The sequence below is a fragment of the Falco punctatus genome, assembly GCF_963210335.1.
Source record: "Falco punctatus genome assembly, chromosome: 1".
NCBI classification, from domain to species: domain Eukaryota; kingdom Metazoa; phylum Chordata; class Aves; order Falconiformes; family Falconidae; genus Falco; species Falco punctatus.
The window spans coordinates 85026732-85045310 of NC_137580.1; the positions used below are offsets into that span (position 1 = coordinate 85026732).

The 18579-nt window shown below is 40.9% G+C and overlaps 1 protein-coding gene across 5 annotated transcripts in view; it reads right to left on the reverse strand.

Annotated features, from left to right (window-relative positions):
- GALNT9 (polypeptide N-acetylgalactosaminyltransferase 9) overlaps positions 1–18579 on the reverse strand; it is a 313510-nt gene that overhangs the window by 129150 nt on the left and 165781 nt on the right. For 4 of the 5 annotated variants that reach the window (XM_080373517.1, XM_080373516.1, XM_080373515.1 and 1 more), the window contains 3 exons: positions 15520–15686; positions 13221–13395; positions 1146–1343 (listed from right to left, as the gene is read on the reverse strand). In XM_080373517.1, the coding sequence (XP_080229643.1) occupies positions 1146–1343; positions 13221–13395; positions 15520–15686 (540 nt within the window). Of the gene's footprint in view, positions 1–1145; positions 1344–13220; positions 13396–15519; positions 15687–18112; positions 18144–18579 lie in introns of those variants that run through there. The other variant, XM_080373518.1, reaches the window with a different exon arrangement.

The window sequence follows — 18579 nt, forward strand, 5'->3', positions numbered from 1 at the left end:
CCCGATCACTTGGAAACACCATCAGTTCGTCTGTGTTCTTTCACTTCCAAAAGACCACCAGCATCCTTTCCGTTAGATACATTGTTTGAAGTGCTTGGACAGAATTCTCAGGACCAGACAACCCAAGCTCTACACTGGAAGGGAAGGACATCAACTTTTCTGCCAGAGCCCACATTGGAAACATACCATAGAGTTTTAGCTTAATTTAGGATGAAGCTGATACACATCAAAAAGAAGATGACTGTAAAGTGGTAATTTGTGTCCTTCCTAAGAAATCTCAAAAATAGGGCACAGCAACTCAAAGTGCATGCCTGGGCTTCACATTTTTTAGCATTTATTTCATGAGTTGCTAACAATGGTATCCTTCACTCAGCACAGTACATCTCAGAGGAGCGGTTAGACAAGCACCTCTACTGGAGATGTGAATTTTTAAATTAAGGGGAAAGAAAGCCCATTTCTTATCAGTTCCTGTTTTCCCACTGTAACAATTCTCAAAAACACTATTACAATCCTGAAACAGTATTTCCTTAGAAAATTCCATTTCTGTAAGGTAAAACATTCCCTTATAGAGAAAAATAAAATGAGACTCTATGTGGTCCAGCTTCATTTTAAAATGAATCCAGTTGGAAAACTCAGAACATGTGCAAATCTCAAAAAAAAGTGCAACTCTTGAACAAGGCAAGGCTAATGCATCTCCTACTAGTGCTGCTGGGAAACTCTGGTTTGGGCTGATGGCCAAGAGTGCTGCCTACAGACCACAAGTGAAGCCAGTGTCTTTGTAATCACACACAAACTATCTTTGTTTCTCATGCACACGTTTCACTGGCTTATTACTCACGCTAGAGTCCGCTGGAAAATAAAAGCATAGATGAAAAAGATCCTGCTACCCTACTAAGGGCTACGATGCAAACTTGAACCACACATTCACAACTAGAGCACATGCACTTCTGCTCACACTGTGGCGCAGCTCCGAGATGCGACACATACGTCCCCAGCTTTGTAAAGCCATCTGTTTTCTTCACTTTCATTTTTCATTTGACTATTGGTACAGAGCCTGTAGCCTTGCTTCACTTGAAATCCCCCTTGGCAGACAGCTGAGACGGAAACATTGCTAGTACCACAGTGACAGCGCATGGGAGATTTACCTGATGGGAGCTGACTCATCCCCTTTATCGAGCCAGTCCTGCGGCGGGATTATGTACATGCACCAGAGGCCCCAGTTATAGCCGTGGGCTGCATTGGCGTATTGCTGCACTTCAAAAGTGTTGTACTTGATATTGTCAATTGCTGGTAAGATGATCCGCTTTCGATCTTCTTTGATCCGGGTAAGTGCAGGTTCCACCCTGAGAACAATAAAAACAGCAAAATGTTTTACAGCCATCCAGTAATCCCAGGTGCTGCTTTGCAGTCTGCCCAGCGCAGTTCTCCAATCCTGAGAGCAGGCACCCAGTGAGCTGGCAGCCCAGAGCACAGCACAGCGGGGTCGGATACGGATCGCTGCTACACACGGAAAAGGCTGAAGCTTGGTATGGGATACTTCACAGAGTAACAGCACATGAATTATTACCTTTGTGAAACTATACCAGAGTTTAACAACACTAAATTTTACCGAACACTTGTTCTGAGGCCTGGAGATTGTCAGTTCATTTTGCAATGGACAAGTGTTGAGAGACACTATCACCAAGAGTGACTAAATGGTTGCATAAGGGTGACACAATCAGGATAACTGGTAGCAATTAAATACCTGCTCCCGCTGACAAGGCCTAAAGGGCAAACTACACACCAGGGACTGAATGAACCTGAGGGTTACTCAAAGGTTTTAATCTTGTTTCCTTAGGACTGACCCCATCGGACCCAGTCTGAATGACAAGCGTGGCTGCATTATGCCTTCTAAAACCCCTTTGCTGATAAGAAGGTTTCCATTGCCAGATGGTGCAAAAGCAGTGAACTGCAGGAAATGTGCCATCATTTCAAAAGGCTTTAAAACATCAATGTGCTTTCAAGAGAAGCTACATCCCAAAGTGTTTCAGGAAAGTAAAAAGCTTTAGTGAAAACATTCATTTCTGACCAAGGTAGCCTGAAGTTGCTATCAATTTACAGAGAAACTGATCCAAAGAGGTAGCAGACTTACATAAGGATGGAAAGCACTTCTCAAAGTAGTATTAGAAACAGCTGCTGGTTCATCCCTTTGTAACTGTGTTTCCCCTTGAAATAAGCTTTGAAGATTTTGCAGAGCTTTCGCATCTATCTTTAAGGGAATGGTGGTTTGCTGTGATCCACAGAAAGAGTAGGATTTGAACACTGATCTTTTGTCATTTTTCTTTTGTTGTTGGTTAAAAGGCAATTGTTCCTTTGTGGTTTCAAATTTGTTACCTTATACTTTGTTTGTTATCTTATCTTTAGTTTGTTACCATGTATTTTCTTGTGTAGGCCAACAGAAAGGAACAAGTTATGAAATTAATTCAACCTCCATTTTCAGTCTTCATTGCCTCAATCTGAACTATCATACATTTTCTGATCACTTCTGTAAGAAGACAGCAATTTCCCTGTACTTGAATGCAGCCAAAATATTTCTTTCATGTACACAGACTCCACATTACTTACACGAGGTCACATACTGCTTGCTTTCTCTTCTTTTCACTCCTCCCACATCAATAAAAAGGCACGCAGGTTCAGTGGAACTGAGTATTGGTGATGAGCTACTTACTCCAAACAAACCATCACAAAACAATGTAAAATAAGAGCATAACTGACCAAAAGACAAGGTGTCACAGCACTTCATCTGGAGGTAAGTCAAAGAGAGTTAAACTAGTTTGATTTGGATTCTTCTACAAAAAATGACATTTGAATTCATCAGTACTTCTATTGTCAAAGCCCAGTCCCGCAAGTTACCAAAGGCCTCCACAGAAGCATGAAAGTGCAGCAGCCCAGGGGCGGTACAATGATTTCAGCTCAGGTTGTTAAGTACCTTTTTGGCTTTAAAATATTTCCTTAGCAGGATCATACGTTTGGTTTTGCCCCTTCTTTTGCATGGCATTTAGAGAACTGCATCCCAGATTCAAAGGAGATTTTTTTTTTTTTTCTGTGGGAGACAAGAAACAACTGAGAGAGACTCAGAACAATGCAGTACAGGATTCAGACTGCCAACTCATAGAGTCTGCAAGCCACACTCAGGCACATACTTAAGGAGTCAATGTGACCCACAAAATCAGGATAAGCCACTTACATTCTTACATTACTAACATGAGATTACATTTATCAGACTAACCCTTTTAAAAACGATTGGGTGGATGGCAGAAAAACTCTTCCAAATCCAATAAAGCAGGGAAGAATGCAGAAAAGATGAATCTGCTTTGTTCTTTCCATAATGTTATCTCTGCCTATCAGTCTAGAGGCAGCAGCAGAAAACGCAGCAGAGCAATGGAGATGAGGGCCAGACACCCCTCTCCCATCAAAATCAGGTGCCTCAACGCATGGCTGTGCTAACTCCTGTGCATAGGATCAGCAGGAGTCTCTCCCACTCCCTTCTGGCCTCTGACATAAAGGATTTCAAAACAGCAAGCAACAGGTATAGATGTCACTAATGACAGGCCACTAATTGTATGATTGGAAAAAGAACCACAGAACCACAAAATAGTTGGGGTTGGAAGGGACCTCTGGAGATCACCTAGCCCTGCCCCCTGCTAAAGCAGGCTCCCCTGCAGCCGGCTGCACAGGGTCGTGTCCAGGCAGGTTTTGAATGAAAGTTCATCAGGTTCCTCTCCACCCAGCTCTCCAGCCTGTCCAGGTCTTGCTGAATGGCAGCACCGACTTCTGGTGTATCATCCTCTCCTCCCAGTTTTGTAACATCAGCAGACTTGTTGAGGGTACACTCTGTCCCTTCAATCCTCATCTTCACACTTGTGCAGGCGAAAAAAAAAGACCTTGGAGCAGGTCACTGTCCAGGCAGAGCACTTGCAGCAGAAGCCTTGTCGCAGAGCTGACTCTGAGTTCCCCTGCAAACCCGATAAACACCTTGGGAGGCAGCCTGCTCCTGAAGCCTTGCGCATTGCATCTACAGATTTGGTGCAGCGGGGAAGTCTCAGAGCAGAGGGATTATATCCTCCAGTGAGACCTGGAACCAGACACAGTTGCACCCAGTGACTCCCATAGCATGCAGAAAATTTATTATGTTTGGGTCTGATTTCCAGATCTGCCCTGCAAAGCAGGAAAACTGCCTGCCTGCCTTTGGAATCAGAGATCTATAAAGGAGTTTCCTTTGTACGAATTTAATTCTATCATTCACTACCATCTGAATCTCAAAACAGGTCTTTGACAAGCAAGAAAAGACTGGGAGTATTTAAAACTATTTTTATCTCTTGGTTAGAGTTCTTTGGTCACCAAATCCTCAAGTCCTCGATTACTGGGATGTTTATGTTGATACAAAGCAAGACCATTTAACCATCATACTTAAAACTATCCTGAAGTTTCTGTGTTCCTTCTGCGGTTCCTCTTTGTGTGTTCATTTTGCACACATTTTACTTTGAAGGGTAGATTCAAATCATGCAATGAAAAAGCTAAAAAAGGTAGGAATTCTTCACCTTTAATGTCAGATGTCTGCAATAGACCCCCCATATCCAAGGTAATTGCCTCAAACTTTCATTCTCAGCAGAGAGGCGCGGAGGGTGACACTTTCATAGAAAGATGCTTCTCATAATAATGTTGACACTGGAAAAAGGTGAGATTATTAACGTTCCAGAGGGGCCTGTTTTGAATATAAGGGGAATTTAGCCTGCTACTTTGCAAGACAGCTTAAAATTGGACTGTTGGAAGTGTATCCCAAATAATGGTTAGAGAACGAATGTGAAGAAAATATTTAACAGTCACTCTGATTTTCAGCCCTCAATCATATTTGTGATTGTGTTCATTTGATATTTGCATCTTGGAAATGCTAATCTGGGTCCTCATTTTCCTCATAACAAGAACAATCCATTCCCAGCTCTGGTGCTGCTATCACACCAGCCATCACCAAACTACTCCCATCACTCTACAGTTGACTGAATTCCTGTGTTTTTCTGGTGGTATGGCTTACATGCATTACCCCCTGACTTGGCGCTTTGCATCCGAGGGGCACAAGGAGAGCACAAGGAGGGGCACAAGGAGCAGTCAAATAAAAAAAAAATTCTGAAATTTCATTAATCTCTATTAATCTATTAATTTGCAATCTCAGATTTTGAACTTTCATGAAATCTGAAGTGTCTGAAAGCTGTCCATGTGATGAAAGTTCTGTTTCAGTCCCCTGCACTCAAGAAATTTAAATGTTGAATATATTATTAATTCAACAAGTTCTGATATCTCTACCCTCAGGTTACAGATAAGGTAAAATCCCACGCCAAGATTATGGAGTGAACTAGTATGAAAAAACCTGCTGGAACTTCATTTTCTCAACCTCCCATTCTCCCCAATGGAAGTGGCTTTCTTCCTCTGTCTGTATCTACATGTGTGGAGATCATATCCCTGCAGTTATTAGGAAGAGGAAAGGTTCAGTAGTATCTGGACAGACTGCACATTTATCTAACTTCCAAAATATGTTCACACTCACAAGGAAGCGAGAAGGCTCTGAGTCACAGATGGAAAATCTAGTGCAGAATTGTTCTCTGTTACTTAGCAAAACTCAGAATGGAGAGCCTTTTAATTAAACATTATACACCCATGAGGTTTTACACCTTGTCCTGCCTGAGCACGGACAGCAGAACAGCGCTGGGGTATCAGACGCCAAGGGCTAGCTCATCTGAGTGGGATCTACAGCAACATTCAAATCCCAGATTCTGCCAGTGCCCTCTGCACCACCGCCACTGCCTGTGCTCTGGTTTTCTGCCTGCCAAGATCCCTAGGTAATGGTCAATGAAGGACTACAAGCTTGACTAGGACTGGGTAATGGACTGTGTTTACATTGCTTATTTTAGGTAATCCATGAAATATGAGGGGGTTTTAATTGCTATTTATTGCTAGCAAAATCCAGCGCTGGAGTAGCTCTATTAGCCTGAATGGACTTACACAATGTCTTTGTCTCTGTAAGCTGAGCTGCACATTCATCAAATCCTTTGTCAACCTTGCTGGTAATTCTGGCTTTGTCTAATTGCTTCAGGTTTTTGAAAGCATTATGATTAAATCTTTCCTAGTAATTTCTAATTTTTTTTACCAATTTTAAGCTGCTACATTATTATGTAGATTTACTCATCCTCTTTATAGACACCAATGTCCTTTCCCTGGCTCCCCCCCCCTCCCCGTTTGTTTTTTTCCACTGTGTATCTGCAGAAGTCAGGTGCTCCTGGCAGCTCCCAAGACTAAAAGGACAGAGTGGAAGAGGTTGCTGAAGTCCAGGTATGTTCAGCATGCTATACTGATGAGCTGCAAATATGTTATTTCCTTTCCACATGGCCACTGTTGGCAGTGAGGCAGGATTCAGCCTTGCCTGATTAGGTACATAAACTGGATGTGAATTTTGAGATTAATCTCTGTTTTTCACAGATGCAAAAATACTGGGTTCCTAACTTGTATCAATGTGCTTTATGGGCACAGAGTAGCATATATTGTTAACAGGTTATTTACTGGAGCAAGAGGAAAAAAATCTCCTAGGCATATTCATAGACATGATGGATTTCAGTAAGTATAATCAAAATATTCAGCTTTAAAGGTAGTACTTCACATTATCCAGTTCTTTTTTCCACTTCATAAAAAACAAGGAGACAATTTGGGCTGGAATATGAGTGACATAAGAAGTTCCTCCCTTCTGTCCTCACTGAAATACATATACTGTCAGTGTCCTCCTCTCACTCTGAATAGATTGCTGGCGAATGGTTAAAGCTAGAAGAGAAAGGACAGTAAATTTAGCACTGTTATAGACTCCACTAGGCTAAAGGGTATTTTCACCTGGGTTTCACTCCTCTGAAACAGTTCCAGAAATACGGTAACACACTGCTGAAGTCTCATTCCCAGGACTCAGCCCTGCAACTGACAGTGCTTGGTTGAAACTCCACAAAGCATATTGCTGTCCCATGATTTTGTTGGGCTTCCCACAGGCACAACGATGTGCTGGGAGGAAGATCCACAGCAGGTAAGTGATTTCTCCTTTCAGAAACTCTCTTGGAGAATTTGGGAAGGAATCTCTGATGGAGAGCAAGTTCATAACAAAAGGATGTGTCAATTTGTCAAAGACTCTTGAGCATATCACTAGCCATAAATAGCACAGGCATTTCATGCATTTGATGCCTTGCCTACCAGTGGGTCAATTTCTGGATGAACACTGGATTTTCCAAGGTGTTGAGCACCCATGATGACTCAGCGGGAGCTCCAGCAGTGCCAGTACTGTGGGCCTCAAAGAACAAGTGCTCCCACTATATAAACATTAGAGTTAGGAAAAGAGTTGGAACGCAGACTATAGAATAAGCCTGTAAGAAGATTGAGAGCAAAGGCAGGGGTCATACTGTGATCACACAGGCTCCTCTAATCCCATTGTAAGTCTCTCTTTGAACATATATGCATTCTGTATTTAATATTGGGCCAATTCAGAGCAGTTGAAACCCCACGGGCAACCACAGCAAACAAAAACTGTATGCTGTCTTACATCCCCATCAGATTGCTGGAGAGTTCATGCCATTGGGGAAGCCTAATTTTTCACAATGCTAAGAACAGCTTCTTCCAGATAGAAAACAGATAAAACCAAGTAAGTAATGAGCTCCTCAGCACGCATGATTATATAATTCATCTCTTCAAATATGTAAAAACACCTGCTGACTTCAAGCAGACATTTAAAAAGGCACAACATATGAATAAATGCACGGGATCTAAGAGAAACCCCATGCATGCTGCAGGCCAGATCCTCTGCTGTACAACTCTCCTACTTCAATGGACTTCACAACTTCAGGGACGCTTTGCTAACACGCATCATCTGAAGACCCAGAACACTTTCCAGTTCTTACTTAGAATGATTGTACTAGGCATTTGTCAATAACTCCCTCGCCCCTTGCCTCTCCCCAAACTACACTTTTTCTGATTTTGCCCAAAAATAAATCCTTTCCTAAATAACAGGAATTGCATTGGAAAATGTCTCTCAAATTTTTCCCTCTCCCAAGTGGGTACCCAAATACCCTAACCTCTGGGTTCTTTTGAGATTAACAGGTCTTTTGTTTCTCTCCACCATCACTATTCTAGTTTTTACTCCAATAAAAAATGAAGAACTAACATTAAAAAGTCCAACGCTTTTCCTCCCCCTCTTTTCACAAATTAGAATTTCTTCTTCTTCTTTTTTTTTTTTTTTGGTAAGGACTTAAGGAAGAGTCCTTACAAGACATAAAAGAAATACAACATGGCCTCATCTGCTAGATTTTATGGCTTAGTAAGTTTAAAACCATATTTTACTCTGGCTGTACCACTGTCATGCACCATGAAGTAAAAACTTAACAGAGAATATAAGAAAAAAAAGATCTGTGTAAATTGAAAGCTTATTTTGCATGTGATTTTACACACTACCTCAAATTTCACTGACAATATACATTTATCAGATGCAGACAAGCAGATCTACTCACATATATAATTCTTCATTATGGCCAACTGAGGGATATTTCATGCAGAATGACTTTCCTGTAAATAAGTGTTCAGAAAACTAAAAAAAAATAATTAAAAAAATAATTCATACTTCCTTCCTCAGTCTCTAAGAGGAGAGAGAAATTCCCCATCTGTTCTACCTCACATCTCTATCAGCATTCCTGTGTGCCTGGGGAAGGTTCAGACCTCCAGCCCCCAGCAAGAATGGAGCCAACACAGCATAAATGCCTGCTGGAGAGTTAAAGATCAGCTCTTCGGCTGCCAAATCTCAATAGCTCTTTTCTGCACCACTGAAAAGCAATGATGATGCTTCAATGAACACTCTAGGTTCTTTAGGTAGATGAATAGTTGAAGTTGCTTTTCTGGCATGTTGTCTGTATGTAAGCTGGTGCTGTCCCATCAATCCAAGAAGCCCACATGGCTGATGTTGCACACTTCCCTCTCCACTTAGTATCAGCTCACTTTTGCCCTCTAAAGCATGTATTCTATTATGTTAGCAAATTGATATTGTGTGATGGTAGAAGCTTTGGATGAGAACAAATTCCCTTAATAAAACCATGTCTTTTCCTTCACTTTTAAATAAATAAATCTTCCCAGGTCAAAGTTAGCATGGTACCAGGGATGCTGCAATGGGCCATGTCCTGAGCAGGAGTGATAGGCTTTTACCCTCCCCAGGGGAGGGACCGCATAGGATGAGGACTGCAAACATAAGTTCACCCTTACCTTCAGCACTTCTCTCACTAGGAGAAAGCCACCTGGACCTCGCCAGGTCCCTGAAGAGCCACCTGAGCTTGAACAGGTGGGGAGTTTGCCTGCTCACAGTTTGGCTTTCAGTACACTGCATGAAAATAGTAACAAGGGAGCTTTCAAGGGGGCCAAAGACCTTGTGGCTTTGCCCTACAAGAGCATAACCAAGTTTCTGTAACAGAGTACTTGAGATAACCAAAGTCATTAGAAGGTTAGGAGGAAATCAACTTCCTTTTTTCTTTACATACTTTCTCGAGAATCCATTGCTTACAGACACTACAACAAATTGCACTACATACTACAGTATAAAATAGCATTTGCCAAGCATCATTCACAGACTTAGGGATCCTGATCTTTGGTTCTTCCTAGTTCATTAAAATACCAGTTTTCTGTATTTTTAAAACACTGCTAACTTCCAGGAAAATCCATAATGATGGGATGTGTGTGGTGCAGTCTGATGGATACTTGGCTTAATTTTCAGGTCCTCTTTCTCATGTTGGTCTGTCTCTGGTATATTGAAATCTTTTCATTATATCCTCTTACTCCACTGCTTCCTTATTGATAATTCCCCTTAGTCTGGCAAAATTTTAACTACTACAGTACTGCATAACTCCATTCGGTGCAGATACTACCTCTGCAACAGGAGCAAAGGCAATTCCTAAGATAGAATGCAAGTATAGTACTCCATCATTATGTCTTCCTTTGCGGCTCCTAGCACCCTCTTTACAGCTGCTAGCATATTGTGGTTTCTGCCTTTCACTTACTGATTTCTGCTCTCCTTCACTCAATGTGTCCTTTTTCTCACCCAGAGAATTAACACCCCATCTCCGCTATCTCTCTTTGCTGTTCCCAGATATAATGAAGTTCTCTTATCCTTGTCATGTTATTCTTTCCCATCTCAAAGACAGGAGTTTATATAATGCTCCACATCTTGTGCAACACGATTAGCAGCTGGGATGTAGTGGTCCATACTCAGTGTTATGTTGCTTAACGCACACTGGATGGACCTAATACAAAAGTCAGAGCAGGAATGCTGAAATCTTCAGAGGACTGAAGGGAAAACTGAACTATACAGGCTTAAATACACCCTCAGAGAGGAATGTACAGGAGATTTTCATATCAATTGGTTCTGTTGGGTTGCTGACTCGAGATGCTACTCCTATTGACATTAAGTAACCATTAAAACTGTAGGACAGGTAGAATTTAAAATATGAACTGTACACATACATTATCATGTAATTTTAATTTAAAATTACATTTGAAAGTTAATAGTAATGGCCTCCCTTTCAGCTAGTCCTCTCCACTCTTGCTCTCACAGCAGCAGTATTGGCTCACACTATCAAAAGCCTTCAGGGGAACAGGTCACTAGAAAATCTCTGCTCTGTACTAATACATTTCAACACCCGAGAAGCAAAAAAGCAGCAATTAAGCACAGCAAAATAAATAATTCAATAGCTAATTTGACCTGCCAGGTTGTAGAGGTTTGGGTTTTGGTTTTTGGTTTTTTTTTTTATATCCTACCAGATTGCATTTTAGTTTAGAAGAAGCGTCCCTGGAGAGTAATGCTATGAGAGCCCATAAAATGCTATAGTGCGATATAAGGTAAAAGCTCACCCATAAATGGGGCAAATATTATTTAAAGAAAAGTTTTCTTATTGTCAGAGTCCTGCATATTTAATAAGAAAGTGAAGTCCTTCTTTGATTCTTTATAAATTGATCTGCCAACTGATTAGGCAGGTAAAGCAGCCACTGACTGGAAGACTAAAACTGTACTGCAGGTGCTTGACTTTTAGATGGAACACAAACCAAACAGAAAGCTAATGCTTTTTTTTCTGTGGTAAAGGAATTGGCTTCTTCTTAATTGCCTCACAAAAAATCCATGGACAGCTTTGAGTTGGAGCAATCCATGTGGCCTCTGAATACATGAATATACATTGTAAATGGGGGGAAATATTTATGCAAGATGAGACTTGGAAGAAGAACAGAATAGCAGTACTTTAACAAGACACTCCTGCATGACTACCAAGTGTATAGGGTTATAGAGTAGGGGTAGTGTCAATCTGGTGGGGAAAAACACAGCAATCCAGATGGAAGGAATTCCAGTCCCTCCTGGTAAAAGGAGCTAAGATGAAAACTGATATGACAGGCAACTGCATATGCACAGGTAGACAGAATTAAAAGTAGGAGGAAACAGGTAAAACAAGGTTTGAGATGGCCATAGCAGCCCCAAAGGTTGAGTGGAACAACATAAACACCAGAAAGGAACAGCCTGTGCTTCCACATGCAGCTCTGAAACAAAGGGACACGTGATGTTCCTGGTGCACGTTTGCTATTTTCCTTCATCCTCTGCAGCCACTCCAGAAGCCAAGTGGTCTCAAAGCAGCTGCACAGACTGGCTCAGCAGTATTCCTGAGACTTAAGCACACTTGTTGAAAGGAGAGACACCAGGGAGGATGCAGTAAATGCAAACACTTTTTATCTGGGATATACACACACTCTCATTTACTAAGTAGTCTAGGTTCTTGCTATGACGATTTCAACCCTTTCTGACATTAATGCAAAGCAGTAAGATTAAAAAAACCTAAAACAAACCCAAAAGCAATCACAAACCCCTTTCCTGCTTACTGACACCATTGCCTAACTTCTCTGGGTAGAGTACATCAGTAAGATCTCAACGTCCTTTATTTTGTTTGAATTAACAAAATTCTCTGCAAAGCTCAGAAGACTGCAGCTTGGGCAGGACAAGCACTGGGCATAGCACCCAGAGTATGCTCTCCCCAGTCCCTGACTCTGTCCAGTAGCCAATATTACCCTAGATGAACATTTGTAATGATTTGAAAGACCTATATGCTTTAAAAGTAAATAAATAAATAAATTAAACCAGCTCTTAAGCTTCTAGAAAATTACTACAACTGCTATTATAGTCTTGGGGGAAAAATGGGGTGAACATAAACCAGTTGCACCACAAGACTTATTTTATTGCATCTTCCATTTTATAAAGATATTCATGAACATATAAAAATAAACACTCCTTTGCAATTAAAATTTCTCACTGGTTGTAAGCACAGTTATTTTTAGTTTTAACCCAGGGATATCTCCCGGAACTGCAGAACATAATCAACTCCACCATAACCCTGCATCATCATTATCAAATACCAGCCTAGCTTTGGAAAACACACATTTCACATACTGAAGGGCCCAGCAGCCCCTTTTCAGCTGACTGTACATGTTAGTTCCTTCAGGCCTCACTTCCGGCAATGCCACTAAGTGGTACTACAGAGATTTACTCCAACTGCAGATCTGGCCCATTAAGCCCAAAACAGTGCTTGCCACAGTCAATACTGCTCTCTTGTAAAACAAAGGGGATGAGGAAATGTGTGCTAATTTCAAGCTCCATTAAAAAATGCAGGAAATAATTCAATGTTTCCCTCAAATGTGAATGCAAGAAAATTGATGAGGAAATCAGATTGGTATTCAAGCTTCTAAGGAGAAATGATAGAAAATGACAAGGAGATAAGAAAAGTGCTTGAAAGCATGCATCTGCCTCCAGCCCAGAGCCTCCTTAATGGTGTTTCCCCTTTTGACTGCTCTGGAGGTTTCATATTCATTGTGGTTTAAATTACTTCTCTCTCCACTGAACTGTAGCAGAGCAGGCACAACAGCTTTTTTATGGATCTTGCAGCTATTGCAGAAGATTGTTGGCAATGTTGCAATAATCAAGAATATTATTCAAAAGTAATTGCTAATGTGATAACACCAGCCTACAGCTGTCTTGTCCCTATAGCTTTTCAGCTTCCCTGTCACTGAGTAAATCTCTTTCACAGCCTTTGAGACGTAGGGCACAGTGTAAAGTGCTGCTGTCCCTGTGGGAACAGCCAACAACTTACCAGCCAATGTTGAACTCAACGTGAGCATCAAAGAACCCGACGACAGGAGAGGTTGCTGCTTTCCAGCCTTGGATTCTGGCTCGGATCAGTCCTTCTCGTTTGTTATTGCGCACTATTTTCACCAGACCCGGGTATCTTTTATTGACGTATTGGTCCAGGTTAAATTTTAGTTCAACTGCAGGACAAAAAAAACATACAAATATTCAGAATGAAAAAAAGCCCTGCAACTTTATGTTTTACTCCAATTTATTCTGCAGCAGGAAGGGAAAGAAAACCTTGAATGTTACTAAACAATTAGTCAGTTTTACAGATATAAACTAATACCGCAGTTGTAGCATGCACCAGTTCCAGGGGTACCATCTCAGAGAAATTCTCTACGCGTTAGAGACTTGCACAGGTTTAACATGGCCTGATGGATTTGAGTATTGTTTTGAAGAGGTAGTCTGTCTAAATATTTTTAAACAATTACTATTGTAGTTCTCTGACGATTTGCATTTGGTTACAACTAGCCTCCGGAGGAGCAATTCTGACCTTATAGCAGTGTAACATGGGAGTCTGGTGACTTTTTTTCTGATTTACGTTATTCAGTAAGTTTGAAAAATAACCTCAATGGATTTTGGGTCAAGACCTCATTCAGATCACAATTAATTTCCCTTAATTTCAAGGGTTTTCCCTTAAATATAATTAAGACTCCTCAATACTCCCATTGAACTAAATGGATATTGAAGATTTCAAATAGACTTATCTTTCGTTCATTTTCAGGCATTCAACCACAGATGGAGCAGAACTCATTTACTCCTTTTTTCAGCTTCATTTCAATAGGCTTATAAATAGGCAAATTACTAAAATGGTCTCTCTATTTTTTTAAATCAATCTAGTTTGGTAATTAATTTACACTGCAACTTATTCATAATGAGGCTTTTGCTCAAATATATTTATTAGGAGAACTAGTAGAAGCTTCCAGGACATTAGAAGCCTCGTTCTTCTGATCTATATTACACAGTAGAATCATTATCATTGGAATCAAAGACCTGATAAATCTCCAGCTATCTAAAGAATGACAGAGAAAAGCCATATAAAAGTTCACTGAGAAACACTAAGTCCAATTCTCCTCTGTATTACATTGACTTAAACACCTTGCAATCTCACATAATTACTCCATAGATTACACTGCCATAACTGAAAGCAGAATTGGACTAAAGGTTTCTTAAACCTACAGGTTTTGAAACTTATTTTTGTGTTAGGGATTTGTTTTCTCAACCCTCATTTCTCTTCAGGGATCTTGAAAAGGAATGGCAACTTAAGACTGAAAGGTTTAGAGCTGTTGATCTGTGGAGGAAATGCTAAACTTGAGCCTTATTTTAACAAATATGATTTAAAAGATGCAACAGTTAACAACTTAAACCACAACAACACTACTTGTCACCAGTATCCTAAAAGTTCTTCATACCCAGCCACCCTGGGAAACATGCTGATCAAAAGCACCCCATATGCTCACCAATATTTTGAGTTTTGATTGCTGATAACAGAAGTGTTCTTTTTACATTAATGAACCAGATGACCTGAAAGTTTCATGTGCTTTGTGCCCATTCTGGTTCATTCTCATAGTCTAATGTACTCCTACCTCTAACCACCCCACCTGCCCACCCCAAACACCCAGACTCAAAATCTGATATTTTCAACACCTATTTAAAATAATGAAAAAAGCAGAGTGTGCTGCCATGTAAAAAAATGGAAACCATCCTTAAGGAGAACCTGTACCACCACTTTTCCTTGGAAGCAGAATTTAGACTTTTAGTCTATTAACGATGATATTCCTCTGGATTTGAAAATTTGGAGAAAGTGTCATTTTTATATTAAGATTGCCTATACAAATGTCATTCAACCTGTGAGGATTGAAATCAGCAGGGTTTATCCACATAATGTTTTTTTTTTATATATAAACAGTTAATATTTACTCACAGCTTTGTGCAAGTGGCTCAATCAACACTCTCATCAGCAAACAAACTACCATAAATTCTACTGACTTCAACAAAGGTAATGTTAATTTACACCAACTTAGGATCTAGCTTATTAGCCATAAATCAGTGGTGGCATGTATGACCTTCCTCCCTCGGCTGTTTACATGCAGAACGACTCAATGCTGTTTCATCCCAACATTAAGAAAAAAACAAACAAACAAGAAACCCCCCCCCCCAAACCATTTCAGTTAGTAGCAATCAAACTTCCTTTGATTTACATTTCATGTACATTAACCAGACAGGATACAGTACTTAGAGGAAAAGATATGTGTGTTCACCATTGTCGCTGTTGTCATCAACCAGGATGATCTCCTTGAGCAAGTGCGACGGGGTGTGATTCACAACGCTGTGCACAGAGCGCAGGATAACAGAGAGTGCCTCGTTTACAAATATGAAGACCACAGAGATCTGGGGCAGGTCATCTGGGTAGGTCATCTGTTTGCACCTGGAGAGAAGAAAGAAAGAATTAAAACCCAAGCAGCCACTAGGAAGTAAAATACACTGAAGAGTGTCCTCTCCTCATTGCTCTCCAGTGTATAGGAACTTGCAGGCTTTGTTCTTTCCAACACCAAATAAAGATGTGTTAATCTCAAAAGAAGCAAAACAGCTAGGAGCAGCAACCTTTCTGTCAACCCAGTTAAAACAAAAGTACATCTGGATGCACACAGACTTGTAGCAGCTTTCATTCTCTGGAAGGTTTAAAAGCATCTATTGAAAACCAAAAGAATTATCAATGACTTTGCTCAAAAACAACCTGAAGGCGGCCCACAAAACTGTAGCCTGTCTGTGCTCCCAGGGGAACCATCACAAAGTCTGCTGTTAACTCATAATTAGATCTCATACTTTTAAAAGCAAGACCTGCTCAAGCAAATTTTGCATTTGCCTGTACAAAGAGGACTTGCAGCCCTTTCTGATTCTGCAGTTTGTGCAGCGATAACAAATACATGATGTTTGCTGTACAGACATACTTGCTGAAATATTTGCAAAACAGATCTGCTCCATGTGAGATGTCACCTTGGTGGACAGCTACATCCCGAGATTCACAGTTTGTTTTTGTGCTTGCTCAAATGCACTGAAGCATATATGTACATATAGACCATTTTGAGAAGAAAACCCAAGGTCTGGAGAAGTCACACAGCATAGAGCAGAACCTCTGCTTCCCAAGCCCCCAGCCTGTGCCCCTCTGTAACACCGTACTGCCTTATTTTAGTGGAATTCTCTCCCACTAGCAAGATGCTAACTTTAAAAAATTACCTACTTGTTCTCACAGTCAAAAGCCATTCAGAATTACCATAGCAATTAGTGAACCTACTCTCCAAAATACTGCTAATGATATCACAGGAAATGACTTTTCCTGCTCTTATCAAACTTTCTGACCTCTTTGCTCATTACTTTGGCATAACAATCACTTTTTTTTCCCCACTACCAGCAGTCATGGGGATGGGGAGGGTGACAAATACTTGAATGTTGGGTAACCTCTGGAAATTAGTTATGAAACCTAGTATAGTGCAATTATTCGTAATTCCTACTCATCCCAGCACTATTCGCTTGGAGACCCGAGTACTTGCCATTGATTAGTGTTGCCACAGCTATTTACCGGCCGCTTGCTGGAGTCCTGTGCCACACAGAAGACCACTGTGTAAAACTTCTGGCTAAGCACAAATCTTACACAGTCTAAAAAGAAACCCAGAACAAGGACAAAGATTTACAGGAGGTGTGAATGCTGTGACACAGCCTCCTTTTTGAACTTCTTTTTTAACGTGATTTTCTTCTTGACCACACCAACATATCAAAGAAGTCCATCAGGAATACTTCACTAACAGCAGAGCCATCAGCTAAAAACATGGACCTTGCATGATTCCCCTTGATGAGGGGCATCTTTGATCTGACAGAAGTTTGCATCAGAGCCTCACTTGTATCAGCAGGGCATAGCAAATTGCATCTCAGTAAATCAGACTGGTACCCAGGGAGTGGGTGCATTACTGGTGGAAGTGAGGCGGAGGAGGGAGCCCAACTCAGGCCATGCATCCTGGTGGGGTCACGCATCAGCACTCAGAGATAGCAGAAAAGAAGGGAAGCAAAGAAACCATGTAGCTGAAGTCTGGAGATGGCAAGGAGACTGTGGCCGAGGAGGAAGTACAGCAGTGAATATAGGGCAGTCAAAGCAGCACTTGCAATGTAGAGAGACAAGCAATCAAAGGACAAGTAGGATGAACACAAATGTCAGAAGCAGAGAGGGATGTCTGGAAGGACCAAAGTATTTTGCCTATGAAAAGACAGGGAACCACTGAAATAGCACAAGACATCAGCAGATTAGGCTGGGCTTCCTTTAGCTTCTGATCAAGAAATTTTGATGAACTCTTCTGGAGTAAAAAGTACTTGTTCTAATGGCAAGTGAACTGGAACACCTGGGCAGCTAGCCACATAGTCCTGTCGAGACTGAAATGTTGAGCAGGACTAATCCTCAGTGCTTTTCCTCCATCCTCCCACATAATTCTGAGAAAATCGTTATTTCTAATTCAATCTTTAAAACCAGCACACCTAAACCATAACCTCCACTTCTGATTTATTTGTTCTTTGTCATATTAAATCAATGCATTATTATCCTAAGTGTGACTCCATGGTCTCACTGGTTCACAAGACTCTTCATGCCTTGGCTATCAATGATTACTTACGTTGTAAGGCATCATGGACTGTTTTAGATAAAAGGCTGTTTTGAATTTGTTATCCCACCGGGGTTAAGTCATTCCTATCACTTCTCACTGCAACCTTCCTTCTGTTAGTTCTCCCCTTCCTTTGTTAGCAGGACATAGTTGAAAAACTGCGTTATGTCTGTTTGCATTTAGAAAGAGCACTCCAACCATTACTTACCAGAATATCTTGGGTAACCCCGCTGCAACAGGAACATCTAGATGGGAAAAGGCAAACCTCAGAATTTAGCAGTGATTTAAAAGCTGTCATAATTTAATTTATTACAGCAAGGATTAAGAACAGCAAAAGAAGCTGTCCAGCCGAGTTGACTTTTCAAAGCACAGCAGTGATTTAGGAGTTTATTTCCTGCAGACTTCCAGTCAACCTTGAACTCCCAGCTCCTTCAGTCACGTCAGAAAATGAGATGGATGTGCTGAGGTAGTCAGGAGAAAGTACTGGTCCACTAACAAACACTTCTGATGATGTCTGAGAGCATGAGCAACCCCAGTCAAAGGGCCTTTCCTTTAAAAACCAGTGGGTGCTTACGTGCTTTGCTGGATTGTCACCCAAACGCTTCCCAATGTATTTTGTAGATACCAGACGCAGCAATTTACAGTTAAAACTTCCTTATTCCAAGAAACCCTAAC